Source organism: Branchiostoma belcheri, unplaced genomic scaffold (assembly GCF_001625305.1).
Source record: "Branchiostoma belcheri isolate BF01 breed outbred unplaced genomic scaffold, Haploidv18h27 scaffold48, whole genome shotgun sequence".
NCBI classification, from domain to species: domain Eukaryota; kingdom Metazoa; phylum Chordata; class Leptocardii; order Amphioxiformes; family Branchiostomatidae; genus Branchiostoma; species Branchiostoma belcheri.
In genome coordinates this window covers 673606-692230 of record NW_017804109.1, presented here as the reverse complement: position 1 = coordinate 692230, position 18625 = coordinate 673606, and the positions used below count along the sequence as shown (strand labels likewise).

The following is an 18625-nucleotide window of genomic DNA, read 5'->3' as shown; positions in this document are numbered from 1 at the left end:
TTTCGCTCACTCAAAATCGATATATTCTGAATCATATTTCTTTATACATTATTCAATTGACAAAGATAACAAGACACACGGGAAGTCCTCGAACAACGACTGTCAAAGAAGTTCCCAAGTCATTATCACACTTCACACAGTTGGTGCCTTTGTTGACATCAAAAAGACAAGATCTTTTTTCTTAAAACGGTAACATTTGACAGAATAGCAAAGTTCTTTTTTCACAACCACTTGTTTAACAAAAGCCGACGTTTCGATGACCATCTGTCATCTTTATCAGGGCAATAAAGACTTGTGCACTGAACCTAGGTGTTACTGGTTCACTGCACTCAAACTAGGTGCTACTGCTAACATCGCAAGCAAAGAGGGTGCCAATGCAAGTGGTTGTGGATGAAGAACTTTTTGCTCTTCAATTATTCAATTCAATCACCAACCTGATGAAATTATTCACGGATGCAACCTTTGACAGTCAACTTATTAGACGACATGGAATAGTTCTGATTCGTCCCGATGTTTGTGAGTCCTGTTCACGAAGTACGCTGGTGTTGTTTGGTCATTCAGCGGTGCCTACCTGCCCGCTCTCGCCATCTCCCTCTCCCACCGATGCCGCCGGCCTCTAGCTGAGGTCCCGTCGCTTCCTGCCGCGAAGTCCCAGCCTCTGGATCTCGGCTAGCCAGTCGTCGGTGCCGCGCGGAGGCGCGAAGCTGTCCCCCGCGCGGTCGACCTCATCCTTCGCGAATCCCCGGTGATGAACACTCTCAGCAGCTGCCCGGATCATTCTGAGGGAAGGTGGCGGATGGACCACGCGGTGGTCTGTACCGGCCCCGTTGGCGATCTGACCGAGGGAACCGTGGTCGTACAGCCGGAGGAGGTCTGCCAGCGCCCGCAGACTTGTTGGCGTGTAGCCGCTGGCGGCGGGGAAGAAGTCGTCGTCGTCGTTGCGGAGGTCGGTTCTGGTCATCTGAAGATTGAACGGGAAGGCGGCCTCTCCGCCGCCGGCCAGCACCTCTCGCAGCCCCTCCGTCCGCCCGAACCTCTGCGGCCGCCAGCCCTGCTCATCCCGCCCCCTGCCGAAGCGGATCGGCCGCCAGCCGTCCTTGCCGGTGTCCCCCCGGGCGCTGCGGCCGAACCGCTGCGGGCGCCAGGCCTCATCCCACCGAGAGACCTTGTAGGTGGTGCGGGAGTCCGCCGGCCGCGTGGCTCCGGCCGCGGTCAGCAGGAACGGGAAGAGCGTGGATATCCAAGTCAACACCACTAACGTGCGCATAGCGTTTTCTGAAACAAACACACAGAAAAGAGAGAAGTGAATATTTGTTGACTCTCACCAAGAAGGTTTGATTTTAAACCTCCTTGCCCTCACACGGAGAAAACATGACATATGGGCAATGCATTCTACATGTTGACACAGCCCCACGACACCACTAACGTGCGCATAGCGTTTTCTGAAACACACAGAAAAGAGAGTAGTGAATATTCGTTGAGATCTCACACGAAGAAGACATGACACATGGGCAATGCATTCAACCAAGACACAGTCCCACGCATGGAGCGCATAGAGTTTTCTGAAACAAACACACGAGAAAGGACAGAAGTGAATTGTACAATTCTACCACACGGAGAAGACAAGACATATGGGCAATGCATTTCACCAAGACACAGTCCCACAACATAGAAAGAATTCAAAGACAAGCTTAAGCCTTTAGAGTCATCATTTGGCGACACCACCTTTCGTATTCTGACGCGCTTGAGCACCTACGACTCCAACGTCTTTCTGAACGCAGACTAAAAACGTACATGCACTGAGTGACGTTGCCCTTGTAGTTGTAGATCGCCTAGATTTGCAACCGCCTTTTGTTAAACATTTATTGTTACCCCTGACCTATATTCTGTACGTAATTTGCCACATGCATATAATCTGTACGTAGGATGGCGATATTCATACACGGTTAGATCTTTAATTGTAGAAGACCATACAAAAGTCCCTGTACTTTATGTTGAGTCAATAAAGAATCATGTATTCTGACCGCCATAGCACATACGACTCTGTACGTTTTCGGTTTGCGTTCAGAAAGACGTCAATGACTGACTTTCCCCTTGCAAGCTTTCAGTGTGTGGGTCGCCTAGCTTTGCATCCTGGCTACCTCCGACCACAGCCGTCAATACACACTACCTACTGGGATCAAACGATACCTTTTAGCCCCATTCTATAACTTTTTAGCAATCCTAAAACACTCAAAACCACTTTTGTAAATGTTTTAAAAATCTGACATAATGTGTCTTTTAACCACTTTGTGTTTAAACCTGCAGCTGCTACAATGCTTTTAACCCATAGTGGAATGTAAACCAGTCTACATACATTCAGATCTTGGTCAACATTTGCTTTCCGGGATACTAGTACACTAGTATTGTGAGTGTAGCCATAGCACGCTAGGCCTACTAGAGTTAACCAGCATCTAACTGATGGGGCTGTGGTATAATTTCCTTGGATGAATGTTGGCTATGGAGCCGAGGGACTGGCCTGTGTAGGTCTGGCACCCAGGCTTGAGTACTGGACCGAATTTACCTTCTGGCATGCAGGCCAACTACTGTTAGCCTCTACCAGGCCTCGGGAGGCGGCTGGAAAGAGTAGAAATCGGCCAAAATAGAGAGATATCATGCCAGGGGAGTTGGTTTGCTGGAGAGAACAGTTTGCGGCAAACTGTACTCTCCAGCAGACCAACTCCCCTGGCATGATATCTCTCTATTTTGGCCGATTTCTACTCTTTCCAGCCGCCTCCCGAAGCCTGGTAGAGGCTAGCTAGCTGTAACAAAACTGGGGATCGTGCCCAACAAAGACCTGCGCCCACAAAGCTTTGTGGCATCGGCCGCTAAAACCTCGGATCTTAGGAAGCTAGCTGTAATCATGGCTGAAGGCACAGAGGACTAACCCGGGTTACAAGTCATGTTTCTGTTACGCACCTCGGTAATACGGCACGTACGCCACGCTAAGTAAATGTCACGAACCCACGGAAAGCCCCTTACACCAGGGTCGCCACCTTAGATATTAATTACAAAGTACTTGAGGGAAAGGTTGCCCTTTTTTCCAAAGCCCCTTACACCAGGGTCGCCACCTAAGATGTAATTACTAAGTTCTTGTGGGAAAGGTTGCCCTTTTTTCCTTCTTGTGGAATTCTGCTTCCATTTCTACAAAGTGACGGTAACCTTTTCAGAAGGGAAGATACCAAAAGTCGGAAGAAACCACATACCAAAGTCGGGGTTATTTTAAAGTCATGCGGTACCAGAAAGCAGGAGGACTAAACTATGCGTACAGCAAGGCTGAAAGGTGACTCCTTGGTCAGGGACATCCAGGTCGCACCCCATTAGAGGAACGAGATGCACTGAACCCGGCGAGAAAAAGACGCAAAAGGAACGCGTAACGGTTTGGCCTTGGTATTTGCATGGAAGTAGAAGAGCTCCAAGATATTTGGGCGCAAAACACAAATGTTTCGGCAAGACGCATAAGAACATGGCCAGAGAAATATCCCCCGTTTCCCGCATTGAAACGTTGAAGCTTCGGAGACATCCTTTTCGATTCTACCGGTACAATTTCATTTTATACCTACTCTGGCTACCCGGCCGATGTCAATAAACACATGGTATCTGTATGGCCGGTCTAACCACCCTTCGGCGTAACACACCAGCTTCTGTATCTGTATGGCCGGTCTAACCCCCTTTCGGCGTAACACACCAGCTTCGCAGGCACGCGGCGCGGCGGCAGCTGGCTGTATTACACCGAACCACCTCAAGTAACACCCAGCCTTTGCACATCTAACTACACACAGTGAACTACAAGCGTTTTTAAAAGCTATCTAGCGCCCATTGTGTCTTGTCATCGACCCCTTAGTAAAGCTATAGCTCGGTATGCAGCATGGAAGGGTCTAAGTGGCGTAGCCGCAGAGTGCTCGACTCGGAACCAAGAGGTCCCTGATTCGAATCCTGACATGCCGACTTTCCTCACTAACTCAAGTGAAAATGAGTATCGTCCTGTCCCGTATTTGTCCTCTGCGTTGGTGACGGCATAAAATATAAGTCGATATAACTTGAGTGTGCCGTCACCATGTCCAGTCATGAAATGTTGGCATAATAAAAGTCTAAACCTTACCAGCCAAACAGCTTAAGAAGCCTTGTCGTGCGGAACTTGCGAGCGTCTGTCCTCCTGCGCTGAACAACAGCCTCATGACTACTGTACACGCAGTTAACACATTGTTTCTGTATCTGTTTAGCCGGAATAACCACCCTTCCGTGTAACGCATCATCTCCGTAGGTACGCGGCGCGGCGGCAACTGGCTGTATTACACCGATCCACCCAACCTCAAGTAGGACCCAACCTTTGTACATCTAACAACACACGGTGAACTACATGCGTTTTAAAGCTACTAGTATCTAGCGTCAATTCATTCTTGGCATCGACTCTCTCGTAAATCTATAGCTGGGCATGCAGCAGGGAAAAGTCTAAACCTTACCAGCCAAGCAGCTAAAGAAGCCTTGTCGTGCGGAACTTGCGAGCGTCTGTCCTCCTGCGCCAAGCGGCAGCCTCATGACTACTGTACTCGCAGGAGAGGCGGCCGGTATTTAACCACACCTACAGAATAGCGGGGGAGGCGCACACGTGTGCACATCTGACGGTACAGGAACCACGCGAACAGAACTGACGATGGGCAATTGCCGGGGTTCTCTGAATCGAAGACGACTCGATGGTTTTCAAGAGAACTTTGAATGCCACACGTGAATCATTGAGTAAAGACGGGTTGAATTGTTCTCTGTTTTGATGACTCACGTGAACATGAACACACAGTAGTGTACTTCTTTTCATGTGCTTTTTAGTAATATTATAAAAACGCGTTGTGTATCGGTGTATGAGAGTAAGTTCGCGGAACTTCCGTCGCTTTGAATGCCACACGCGAATACTTGTGTAGTAACGTGTATACTTGTTCTCTGTTTTGATGGCTCACGCGAACTGTATTGTATTTCATTTCAACTGCTCTATCAATGTAAAAAAACGCATTGTTTCGGTGTATGAGAGATGAGTTCACCGGTACGGGGTTCTCTGAATCAAAGACGACTCAATGGTTTTCAAGAGAACTTTGAATGCCACACGTGAATGTTTGTGCAGTAACGTGCAGAATTGTTCTCTGTTTTGATGGTTCACACGCAGTACTATACTTCTTTTCATGTGCTTCATCAATGTCAAAAACACATTTTGTTTCGGTGTATGACAAGTGAGTTCGCGGAACTTCAAGTCGCCTTGAATGTCACACGTGAATGATTGTGTAGCGGCGTGAAGAGTTGTTACCTGCTTTGATAACTCACGGAAACGTGAACACGCAGTATTGTATTTCGTTTCATCTGCTGCTTTATCAATGTGAAAAAAAAAACGCATTGTTTCGTACGAGTATCGGAGGTGGGTTGTGCAGCCGCGTGATCCGGGATTAGGAACGAAAGACCCGCGTGTTGGTGACGATGCTTCCATTGACGCCAAACAGAAAACAATAGGCTTAGTAACAGCGCTAACGTAGGTGCACTTGACTACCAGATTAGCCTGGAATCCACCCGTCAACGCTGTGTCTCCGCTCCGTTCTTCCGCTCTGCCTTCAACGGAGCGGAGACACAGCGTTCACGGATGGATTCCAGGCTAATTTCAGGCCTTTTTGCCGAATTCTACAATCCGTATTCCCGTAGAAAGGCCTGGTGGAGGCTAATGGCGATCGCACGTATTGGTCAGGCAGTCTGCAACCCAGCACCAGGACATTAGATCCAGTTCATCTCATCTTAGTACCGTGATACCGCGCACGAGCTCGCTATCATGAAGAACGATTTTTTTTACATCTCCGTCTTCCGACTAAACCGTTTCTAAGTAGTCAGAAATTTTGAGATTTTCCCGGTCGTCATCATCGCTGTTCACCGTCTGCTATTTCTTAGAATGGGAAATTGAAGGGCAAAGTCACAAGGGGAATACATGACTAATAAACTGGTGGATGTCCCAACTACTAAGTACCTAATACCAGCCCAGAAGAGAACAAGAAATAGCCACGCATTCAAGTACCAGAGTTATCAACCAAGGATTGAGGTGTTCAAGAATTCATTCTTTCCTAGAACTATCGCAGAGTGGAACTCGCTGTCACCAAGTACAGTAGGGGCATTGTCAATAGATAGCTTTAAACAATGTCTAGAGCTAGAAGTTCAAGGGTTAGGTGTAACAAGTCGATCGGTGTAATATAACCAGCTGCCGCCGCGCCGCGTGCCTGCGAAGCTGGTGTGTTACGCCGAAAGGCGGTTATACCGGCTATACAGATACAGATACAGATACAGATTTGTACTGTTCATAACGACTGTTTAGCATGTCATTATACAACCACAATCTACGGTGATTATAAAACTGATGAGGTATGAAGCATTGAATACTCCCTGACAGATGTCCTTCCTTAACCCCGATTGCTCTGTTGCCATGGTAATATCTTTCATACCCTTCGATTGAAACGTAGGCCCTTCTCTTCCTGCGAAAAACTTTCTATAGAAAAAGTCTGATTGAAAATAAAGACCTCTATTCATTGACGACCCGTCGCCAATTTAGCTCCCAAAGGTCACTGGTAACTAGGATAACGGGCGTTTGAAACGGACAAAAGATAACGAGATTGAACTCCAGACCATCGCCAATTAAAAACAATTGCCCGACATTTTAGTGTTTCTGGCATTGGCTATATACAATAGAAACGCCCCCAGAGAAACCGGGCGAGGACGTCACTCAAGCTGGTATCTGGATCTGGATGAAGAAACGAATTTGTCACGAAAACCGTGGCAAAATTCTGCCTATGAACCCTGAACAACCCAGCACGTGGCAGAGGTTCGGACTTTGGCTTATTTTTGGCGTGTTTTTAGACTTTTTTTGCACAGGTATCTCACTTTACTCCGGGTTTTAAAAACGAAAGCCCGATTAAAAAAAAAGCCCCCAAAACACGCCAAAAATAAGCCAAAACCTAAACCTCTGCTGAAAGAAAACGGCCTGGGGTTCCAATAACCACTGTCACCTCTCAGTAACGGGAAGAGGTGAATAATGCCTCAGATGTCCAATAACACAAGGGGGTTATAAAGACGTGATATCAGGGTAACCAATTAAGATACGACACAGATCTAATTCTATTTGCAGGCGTTAATAATCGTAAATGTGTCATCTTGGACCAAGTCAAGTGATTTAGTCAAATGAAGTACAGGTATAAAAAAAGACGTAGTGAAAAGCTAATCTCACAGCACACTGACAAAGAAAGGTACATACAATGGTAAATAATAATAACAAAACAACAACAAGTAACAAAACAACAAGTAAGAAATCAGCAAATGGGCAATATAATCTGTATCTATATAGGCTGTATAACCGCCTTTCGGCGTCACACACCAACTTTTCAGGCACGCGGCGCGGCGGCCGCTGGCTACATTACACCGAACGACTTGTTAAATCGATAACATGTAAAAGAAGGATCATAATGTTTTGAGAAAGAATGCTTTCCCGTAGGCAGTTCCGTGCATGTTAACTAACACCTCTAGCTGGTTGATGGCCGGAGAAATGATGTCTTCATCAGTCCTCCCCATCTCCCTCCCGCTTATCTCTCTGGACCAGTAGAGGCGGAAATTAGAGACGGATAGCCGCGAGGCGACCTCAAACCGTATTGAAGTCTTAACTGATTTATACCCTTCACGATGTGGGGTTATATGGCCCTTGGGTAGATGGTAATCGCGGAGTTTAGTTTGCTTCTCTCCCACTGGTGTGCATGGATCTTAGAGCCAGTTTTTCACTCAGGTGATGGCAATTAAATGTTTCTCTTCCTCTGAGTGAAATGTGGGGTACTAACACCGTTAGAGCCGGGAAAAGGGTTATGGGTTAGATTAGTGCCCTTCGTGCGCAAATGGTGCAGTAGTTTAAACAATGAGATGGCGGTTGTGAACTGTTAGCATTTGAAAAGCAACAGGCAGTTACATACATGACCAAACGGTTCTTCTAACTTTTGCAGACGTTTTGACAACTGTGACCTGCAGTTTTCGATCGACCGTTTTCAGTTGTTTTTGCGTCTCAAAGTTTCGCTCGTGTTGTGTGTGTATTCAGTATTTCAATTTCGTTTTGTGCTTCTGTAAAAACAAACTTACAGCATTCGAAAGACGAGGCAAATCAAGTGAGAATACATTGTGACAAAAGGGAGCTGAACCATCTGCTTATTATTAATTCAAGATTATAAGAAACATTTTCTTATAAAATTGATGTAAAGTTAGTTATAACACAGGTCCTCATCTACGGTATAACATTCGTGCCTAGCGTCTTTGCTCAATGATCCGAGTCGAACGTTCCGTAAATCATTTCCACAAAAATTCTATGAAAATTGGTAAAAACAAGCTGGAGATGATCCCACCCCTACCCAATATCTGGTACCGCCCATCTCCCACAATTCCCCATTGTCACCTCATCCATGAAAATATGGCGTCTTCTGTTTAAAAACTATTTATACCAGTTCTTTTGCACAAATGTATCGTCCACCCTGTTCTGCCAGTACAAACCACATCTCAGAAGATGCATCCGCCGCCCGGGCGACTGTCACTACCTGCCACAGCGTCAGTTCTGTCGAACTGCGCCGGTAAGTTTCAAGATTTAAAACTTGCCCCCTCCCACACCAGGGGTTCATTTGAGTTGTCCTGAATATGCAAATGAGAACATGCACACATATATCTCCGAAGATGCACCCCCGCCCCAGCGACTGTCACCACCTGTCACAGCTTGAAGTTCTATCGAACTCTGTTGGTAAGTTTCAAGATCAACTTGCCCCCTCCCACACCAGGGGATCCGAAGTTCATTTTAGGTATCATAAATATGCAAATGCAGACATTTAGTTGTCCTAAATATGCAAATAAGGCCATTCATACATGCGTATGGCACACGCGTGGGGGGCACATCCACTTCACAATACTTTTTAAATTATGTATTTTTATCCATGATTGTTGTACTTTAGTACAAAGTTTGAAAGCCAGGGGGCGGTAATATCGGCACTATTTCGAGAGAGAAAATAAATCGGACAACTGACCTGACGCGTACTTTGATTGATTTGACACGCAGTTTGAGTCATCTGATGACGTCACGAGCACGAGCATTAGTCCCTCGTGACGTTGTTGTGACGTCATGACGTTTTGCGTGAGTCATGTGCTGTTTTCTCAGAATATTCCCCACTGAGTTCCTCGCGATTACCCGCATTATGTGATGTTTTTACACAAATAGTCATCGGCAGGAATTAGCCTCCTTCGCAGACCTGTAGGGTGAAGGGGTTATTTTCCTATACGACGCGAGTTATGCCGCAGAGGGACGGTTTTGCCGCCGAGGGAGTTTGTTGGGTGCGGAACACTCTCCCCAAAACTCACTTGGCGGCAAAACCGTCCCTCCGCGGAATAACTCGCGTCGTATAGTAAAATAACCCCTTCACCCTACAAGTCTGCGAAAGAGGCTAACCAGGAATAGTCTTCAATCTTCCTCGACCCTAGCCTCTACCAGGCACCACAGATTGCTTTAAAAATACTAGAAGCTGGCCAAAATAAAGGGAGAGTTTATTAATAGCCGGCCAGAGAGGGTCCAATATGCGACACGCGCGACAATTTTTACTTTTTTTTCCAGCGATCCGCGGTGCCTGGTAGAGGCTTCCCTGTCCCCAAAGCGCCCATTAGCGCGGCCTTTATACTGTTATGAAATCCTAGTCCCTTTGCTCATACTCTTCAAGCAGTTTGCGTCTTTTGCACAATATGAAACACAAATTAATGAATTAATAGTACGAAATAATCAGCAGGAAAGGTCTTTAATCACCCCGCCACAAAGCACCAGGTACTGTTGTGAAACCCTAGTCTCTTTGGTCCTACTCTTCAAGCAGTTTGTGCGTATTTTGCACAATATGAAACACAAAGCCAAAGGAGCGAGTAGGGCAGTCCCCTGGCTCCGGGGATTCGAATCCGGGCCGCCAACTCACGAACCAAACCCACTTCTCCAAGCAGATCGCCCTTTGGCTCTTCGCAGGCACGCGGCGCGGCGGCAGCTGGCTACATTACACCGAACTACCTGTTACACCCAATCTTTGCACATCTTTGTTATAGGCGGCCAATATAGACTGATCTTGCCCCAAAGAATATGCTTGGAGATTACAACACACTAAGCGCATTGAAATAATGGATAAAGGCTACACACAAGATTTTGAAAAATGCATACTAGTAAGTAACGCAAGAGACCTACAACACAAACAGCCGGCCTTTGCTTGAAGAGCGCCTCTCTGAGGCGTCCAGCACTTGTAAGGGATATCAAAGTTGTCTGTACAAGCCCTTGGTGTGTGCAGTGGCACCCGATCTGCCCCCAACCTTGTACTTACTTGAAGCGGTGATGCTAGTGCTAACCAGAGCGGAAGGTATGTAACAGTGGAGCTGTTTACGGAAGTTACTCACTGAGCCCGCAGATATATCACGTTTGATCGGTCGGCTCTGAGCCAAGCTTAAGTGTTTTGTTCAAAGCACCGTTTCCTGACGTGATTCCCTGTTTGTTGGCAATCTGCATTAGGCAGATATAGGATTTATCTAGCCTCCACCAGGCCTTCCTACGGGGGTAGGATGCGAGGTATAATTCGGCAAAAAAGGGAATAATTGGCTATGAGTAGTCAATCAACGGTCAAATGAACCCTCTGGCTACGTTGGCCTATGATTTTTCTCATTATTTAGCCCTATTTGGGTACTCTTTACTGTCTTTAAACCCACGTTGTTAGTCTAGTGGAGATTAGGACCTGTCTCTGTCTCGGTGTTTTGCAATTAAGTTTTTTAAGTAGGTAGGGTCGTGTGGCGTAACGGCAGAGTGCTCGACTCGAGGGTTCGAGTCCTGACATGCCACCGATCTTGTGCCCGTGGGAAAGGCACTTGACACGACTTTCCTCACTTCACTCAAGTTAAAATGAGTATTGTCCTGTTTTGTATCTGTCCCCTGCGTTGGCGGTGGCATAAAATAAGTTGATATAACTTGAGTGTGCCGTCACCATGTCTAGTCATGAAATGTTGGAATATATATAAACAAATTTAAGTGTTTAGTGATTTTTAGTACCGCACACTTCGCCATCCTTCACCTTTCCCTAATTCTGCACGGAGATGATTTTTTTGGCTGTGTGTCAGACGAACAGCAGCCGACCAAAGCCCGCGATCTTCCCCTCCCAACCACTTGGAGACCAGCCAACCCGCTAACTTAATACCTGTGATCTGCCACCTGCCACTAAGAAAGTACAACAGCACGGAATGAAATTGGCTGGTCACTCCATTAGGGACCCAGAGTCACCTACTTAGACAATCTGCGATGTGACACTGGCCTGCGTGATACTTAGGAATTGCGAAGGCCCGCTAACTTCACACTGTCGATTGTTTCAGACAGCTGCTATAATTGGAGGAAACATATCTGTCCTAAGCGGGCGTTGTGGGCGGTCATCGTGGGATATGTGTTAACATAACCGGCCCGATAGGTATTCAATACTTTTATTTCTGTCCGTGGAGGCGTCAATTGAAACAGATATCTAGATATCTTGATCACGGCACTGCTACGTGTGCTTGCGTGGTGTACGTGTGAATTTGAGAGACTTGCTTACGCTTTGGTGTTTCATTGATATGAAACAATTACTTGAGAGTGATAGTTCTTCAATACTTTTATATTTGTCAGTGGAGGCATCAATACAGATCTAATCATGATCATGGCACTTCTAAGTGTGCTTGCGTGGTGTACGTGTGAATTTGAGAGACTTGCTTACGCTTTGGTGTTTCATTGATATGAAACAATTACTTGACAGTGATAGTTCTTCAATACTTTTATTTTTGTCAGTGGACGCGTCAATACAGATCTATCGACATCACGACACCACAGTGTATACGTGTACTTGCGTAATGTACGTGTGAATTTGAAAGATTTGTTTCCGTTTTGGTGTGTCATTGATATGAAGTAATTACTTAACCAGCGTGGTATTCTTCAAGAGTGGATGTGTGTATTTTCTGCCTTTTCGCAGAAATTGTTTGTATTTCAAGACGGATTTTTTGCATTTTCACACGGATTTTTTTGTATTTTCCCAAGCCAGAAAATCCCTTTTTGGTCCACTGACAAAGTTGGCTCCTATGTGCGTTGAAGCTACGAACAGCACTAATATCGACCGCCTAATCTCCAAGAAGATCTTTCGGTGGCGCTGCAACACAGTATCAAATTGGCAAGACCGTATCAAATTGGCCAGCCAGCATCCAATACGTCCCCTGGTTGACGTAAGAAAAGATATCATTACGACTTGAAAAAAGAAAGCCCGATAAAAAACGCCTAAAGAGACGCCAAAAATAAGCCGAAGCCTTTGACTGGAGCTCGAGATTACAGAAAGAGCACCGACTGTCGCTGACGACAAGGAGGTTTAAGACATTTCGTAGACCTAAGGACTAAGGAGCTATAAGCTACTTGCTGATACCAAGGAGCTATAAGCTCCTTGCTGAAACCAAGGACATTCTACAAAACCTCCTTGCTGATACAGATCGCCCTCAGTGACAGGGCGGATCCGGAGTTGTGCCCCGCCATCACTGAAGTCAATAGCGGGGGTAATGGAGTAATTTCGCCACCAGAATGGCCTCCAGAAGACGTGCCTCAATCCGACCCACAGAAATTACGGGGGACGTCGGCACCGCTCCGAGTTGAATGATTGAATAAATGAATGACGACCTTTGTCGGTCATTTTTGCCACACTTGGCTAAGTACAGGTCACAATAAACAAGATTAACAGAAGGAAACTAAACTAACTATGGTTATATAAATTCATCTTCTCCTCGCTTTTCAGTTATTGTAGAAATAAAAGGACAGATATGTTTTTCGTCGGTGAAGGTTAGGCATCCAGGTAATAAGATACGCCAAATAGATATGCTTTTGTAAACGGTCAAAAATCATATCCGGTTGCTTGATTAACTGTTTTTTGCCGTAGATATGTTTTGCCTCAGTTGCGTCAGTTGTATGTGTGTGGAGGGGGCGGGCAGATTAATTTTCTGCCACTTTGAACTTTTCATGACGCATAAGACGGTAATCACAGCCCGGGTACTTTTCGAGGAAAAGATTACCCGCTTTTACATCGACGAAATGGGAACTGGTGAATAATAGGAAACTGGTGAATAATAGAATCAGGAGTCACTCACATGACGGTGAACATTAACTGTGACGTCGGGTGTCAACGCTGACAGACTTTGTTTGGCACTTGAATGTACGACTTTGCATCACTCAATCGCTTCTTCCATTCAAACTCTGAATGATAATCTAGTCAATACTTTACAACGGGCGTTTATCTGTCGCCAGCAATCGTTTGAAGCTTTCATTTTTACGCGCTATAAGCTAAGCGCTGCAGATGCACACGGTGCAATGATAGATATTACTGAGTTCCTCCAAGCCGCCACAGAAAAAAAAGTGTCAGCAATGAATGGTGGTGCGAATCCGCAAAGTAGGACACTTAATATGCAACAGTCTTCTTCCTATGTACGATCCATGATTGGAACAACCTCGCTACTCTCTCCTCCTCTCTGCAAGAGTTCCAGGGCAATGTTTAACCACCCAACCATAACCCGTATTAAAAGCACATAGAGTGGTATCAGAGTCTTCAGTATGTTGAAGGTGGCCGCCTCAAACGTAAGAAGAAATAGATGATGAAATGCAGTGTAGTTTAGTAGACTGAACCCTTCCGTACTAAAGTCATGGTGTTGGAATCCAGAGAATGAAACCTTGGCAGTCTTAACTGCACCGAAAGCCTTTTGAAGACTTACAAGTACATTTTAGAGAACTGTTCTGTAGCTCAATCGTGGCTGAAGTATATGCGGTCTGCATCTTTCAGAATTTCCACACCAGATCACCTACTTGGAAAGATAACCAGACGTTGACACATTTCACACGAGCAGTATGTAATCAGACGCTACTTACACATTTTCACAGGTTGTTAGGGATACATAACGCAGCTCAACTACGTTGACACACCGTAGTGATACAAGTTAAGCTCTGACATTCAACAGACGCATGTTAAATACATGTAAAGTCTCAGAGTCTCAAAGCTTGTGTCCCTAAGGCGGGGCGATACTGTAGGAATCAGGCGATTCTGCGACAATTCTTGTGAAGGGTTTAATCTAGCTAGCTACCTTTTCTCCCTGAGTCGAGCTATTAAGTTACTGCATTAAATGGAAATCGAAATTGGTGACGTTTACTGGAAGATTATAGTAATGTCGCTTGGAAGGCATTCGCAGGGCTGGAAATACAACCTGCATACATGCAGATTGCTGCAGGTAAAACTGGAACTGTGCAGGTATTTCTGATGTCGACCTGCACCTACACCAGCTTTTAGGCCACGCCTACCTTTTGATACAAGTCGAATCAAATTTGAGTTGAATTTGACAGCCAACCAAGCCACGACCATTGCTAATCTACTCCCAACCACCAGCTATCCTGTCTCCAACCATGGCCCAACGAATATATGTTTTAAGCATTCGCTCCCAAATGTTTAAAACATTTTGAAACATTTAGCGGGCGCAGTAGCCGACCTTCCCGAACACCAACCAACCACAACCAACCTTGCTCCCAATCCCAACCATGGTTGGGGAGTGTTAAGAGGCCATATTCGGCCATGTGAAGGCATTCTGCTCGCTCAACAGCTTAAAGATTTATGGTACAGAAATGTACATACTTACAGTTACAAGAGAATGTCACTCTGGCCCGCCTAATCAGTCCACAACACGCCGCTGTCTTCACGCCCAACCTGCGCACACAACTAACTCCCAACAACTGTGCAGTAGAACTCCGAGCTCTTTCGTATACATTTAATACATTACCCGCAATTATACCACATTAGATAAGAGTGGGGGCGTGGTGAGGAATAATCTAGAACAGCAAGCGTCGCTAATGGTTTCCTGTTGCTATCGAGTTAACCGTCGTCCCACGGGGACAAATCATGGAAGGAATAATTCATAACTCTTTTGTACGCCGGATCTGCGAGAGAATATCATCAAATGTCTCACATTGCCGTGGAACTTATCACCAATGCATAACCTATTTCGGCACGCTATTAAGTAACGCCTTTTGATAATTTCATTACGATTTCATAGTGGTCTAAATTGACCTCCCGGTAGGCCTATTGATGTTATCATGGCTGATTTATTCACACTTTTGAAAATTAATTGAACACCAAGAGGTGTCAGGGTCGTAAGGTGAGAAGAATGACGAATGTTTTTGTCTGATAGTTTACATCTTGGAGTATCAATATCAATGTCTATTTTTTAAATCCCACGCGTATTGATAAGACATGGTGACGGCACACTCTAGTTCTCAACTTATGCCGCCACCAACGCTACACAACACTCATTTTCATCTGAGTTAAGTGAGGAAAGTCGTGTAAAGTGCCTTTCTCAAGGACACGACTTTTGTGGCATGGCAGGATTCGAACCCAGGACCCCTTGGTTCTTCTCGACTTGGTTCTATCCTTGACCGTGTTCCTGAATGATGACGGGGAAAGAAGCAAAGGGAGCCCAGCTCGCCACGTGTGCACGCAATGTATTGTTAAATGATTTGGAATAAAGTTGGCTTGCTGCCCAGCATGTGAGCTTATCCACCTTAGGAGTGGCGTTTGGACCTTTGGGGCTTCAGAATCCACTGCGTCTTCTGGGGCTTTTGGGCTTTAAAATCCAACGCGTCCTTTCCTCGCTATTTTCAACTCTGCTGCATTTTCTTGACCAGTTACAGGATACATATCCTCTCTGAAAGTAAAGGTTTTGGTTATTCCGTTCCCATGTAGCGTCAACATGGGCCCCTGTGTGACTAGAAGTACGTCATTCCTCACAAAAGACACAGTTTGGCTTTGTCCTTTCGGTCCTTTTGTTGTAATACAAGAAAAGGCTAACCCTGCCATTGTCGTCATCATGACGTCAGCACTGGGGACTCAAGCATTGCCGTTCCTCACGTTACCTGTGTTGTGACGCATTGTAATGTTGTACATTGTCAAACCTCAAGGGTCATTTTGACATTCGAGTGCCAAGAATGAAGAACAGAGACACAGAATACTAGTATGAGAGTTCAGCGCTCTGGCGTACATTACCAAAAGAAACTCGAACGTGGGATGTGCGGGTACACTCCGACGAAGTACATGACTCATAACATGTTCTCTCGCCATCTGCCATTCTGTTTTATGCTTCGGTCCCAATTGAAGAAAGGGGCCCTGCCGGGTAGTTCCCGGGCTGTTTTATGGCACTTTCGGGCGTAACCCCTACGTGGCCCCGCCGGGCACCCTGCGGCTACCGGGCTATTTTTGGGCCCGGCGGGGACCCGAGAAGAATTTAATTCTGAATTAAATTCTACCCGGGCCCCGCTGACAAAAAGACGCCATGACCTCACCGTAAGAAGACCGAGAGGTACCCCTCCGGTTGCCGGCAGTCCACCGGGACACATTTGTTACGTTACAGACCAGATGAACAGAATAAAGATGTGTACTTCGTAAACCCGGGTAAAATGTGTGACGTCCCTGATCAAATGATCACAAAAAGCGTGAACTCTATATTAATTGGGTCAGTACAAGACATCGTCAGAGAAGCTGCCGGGTACCTGCCGGGTACGGGTGCCTGCCGGAGAACGACCAATAAGGGTGACAAAATGCCACTGAAGGGGACCTTTTAATTGTGACCACAACAACCGGCAGATTCTGTGGGCCAAGGGGAGTCTATATTGGTCGCCTGGATCCATTGGTTGCCCCACGAGGTTAATGGAAGTCCCCTTGCCGCACAGAATCTGCTAGGAGATTAACAGGCAGTGCGGTTTTGCGACCCCAGAAGGTTTTTCGCAAGCTTGACTTCGGATGTGGACGGGACATTTGGCCATGGTTGGCTGGTGGTTGGCCGGTGTTCGGGAGTAGGTCGGGGCGAGGTTGGCACTCAAATTTAACTCAATTCTAGTCTTATAGAAAGGTAGGGGTGGCCTAAATCTGACCAGACTGCTCCAGAACTTGGTCGGCTGGTGTTGGGGGGAAGGTTCTGAATGTGTGGCAGGGGCTTAAGTTAAGCAAAGGTGATTAGCCATTCACATTACTTGTCGTCTGCGTCATATCAAGTCTAATCGTAAGTAACGTAGGGGACAACTTAAGGGTCGTTATAATTACTGACGCATACCAGGGGGATAATCACAGGTACAACAAACAAGTTATTTATGGGGAACGTCACGAAAAGCTGCGGCAGAAGCGAAGGTGCCGGATCTGGTTTCAGGTGACCCTGAACTTGGAGCGACCTTCTTTTTCCGGGAACCACCCACACGTGAACGTGTCCATGGGAACACGGCAGGAAGCGAGGCCATTGAAAAGTTAGATGGGCTGTCCCACAGTAATCTTCAAGCAGATCATATGGTGACAAGGCAGTATCCATTTGTGTGGACACTTAGTAAGTAAGGCAGTATCCGATGGATACTACCTTGTCACTGCAAGATCTAGCCTGGTTACCAAACCTATTACAGCTCCCAAGTCCTACAGCCTCTCCGTAGGACTCGGGAGCTATAATAGGTTTGGTAACCAGGCTACGCAAGATCGTCTTGTAGATTAGTCCCACCATGGAGGTAAAAATGTGATGATTTTTTTTACCTCCATGGTCCCACAGCGCCCAAACGACTTAGTAATAGCACTTTTACGAGACAAAAGGGAACCAGCTGTGTTAGTCGTGGGACTGGCACTGTTTGTAAAAGGCTTTGATTGTATGGGTGAAGTAGATCTTAGATAACTCCGACAGCTGTACATGTAAATCTGAAAAACTTGGAGCTTTAGTCGAGAGAAGGTAAAGGACATCCGGCACTAATGGAGCCATTTGAAGGTGTTTAGGAGACGTCTAAGGGACAGACAGGCGTCCCAGGGATTTTGCCCCCCCCCCCACACACACACCCACCCCCCATCGATTTCCTCCTACCCGGGCAAAATCGCTAGTGATTTGGTCCCCCACCTCGACCCTACTTTACTTAACTCTACATGCAAATGGAAAGTACCTAGATAATTGATAGACTTCAAGCACCGGTAAGTCTCCTGGATCTAAAGCTTTTCAGTCTTAAGTTGCTGCCAAACGGTTTTGCGGAGACGCCACAGACCATTGCTCATGAAAGGCTAAGATAGAGACCTACACAGAGTTACTTATCACTCCAACAGCCCTGACCAAGGGTCGCTAACTGTAACTGAAATCACACGATTTGGGTTGTCACGTCTGTTTTGCGCTATAAAAGAGACTAATGACATAGCCCATAGATGTCACGGCTAGCCTCCATAGCATGTCAAAAACTGGGGGATTGGGGGGTCTTCAGGGTCTTTGGGAGCTTTTATGTGCTATTTTCTGATTGCATCTAGACAACATAGCCGGCCTGGTTGAATTACCCCCGTTTTTAGAACTGGGCTAATCAGAAAACAGCCGAAGACCACCAAACCCCCAGTTCTATAAGCCTGCTCCCGAGGCTACCGCCCGGCCCGCATATGTTTTAGTAATATTGTTCATAAACTAGCGGCAAATGTACTTTTGGAAAATGCGATGGAACATAACC

At 46.2% G+C, this 18625-nt stretch overlaps 1 protein-coding gene across 3 annotated transcripts; it reads right to left on the bottom strand.

The window, feature by feature from the left end:
* Positions 1–408: 408 nt before the first annotated feature.
* Positions 409–14782, bottom strand: LOC109479371. 3 transcript variants are annotated; one of them, XM_019781328.1, is made up of 2 exons: positions 14764–14782; positions 409–1275 (listed from the first exon to the last, which is right to left on the bottom strand). In XM_019781328.1, the coding sequence occupies exon 2, from the start codon at positions 1265–1267 to the stop codon at positions 617–619; it is 651 nt and encodes a 216-aa protein (XP_019636887.1). In that variant the 5' UTR covers positions 1268–1275; positions 14764–14782; the 3' UTR covers positions 409–616. The 3 variants fall into 3 exon arrangements, with proteins under 3 accessions (XP_019636887.1, XP_019636886.1, XP_019636885.1); XM_019781327.1 differs by lacking the exon at positions 14764–14782 and adding an exon at positions 4503–4555; XM_019781326.1 differs by lacking the exon at positions 14764–14782 and adding an exon at positions 4142–4195.
* Between the last annotated feature and the right edge of the window lie 3843 nt (positions 14783–18625).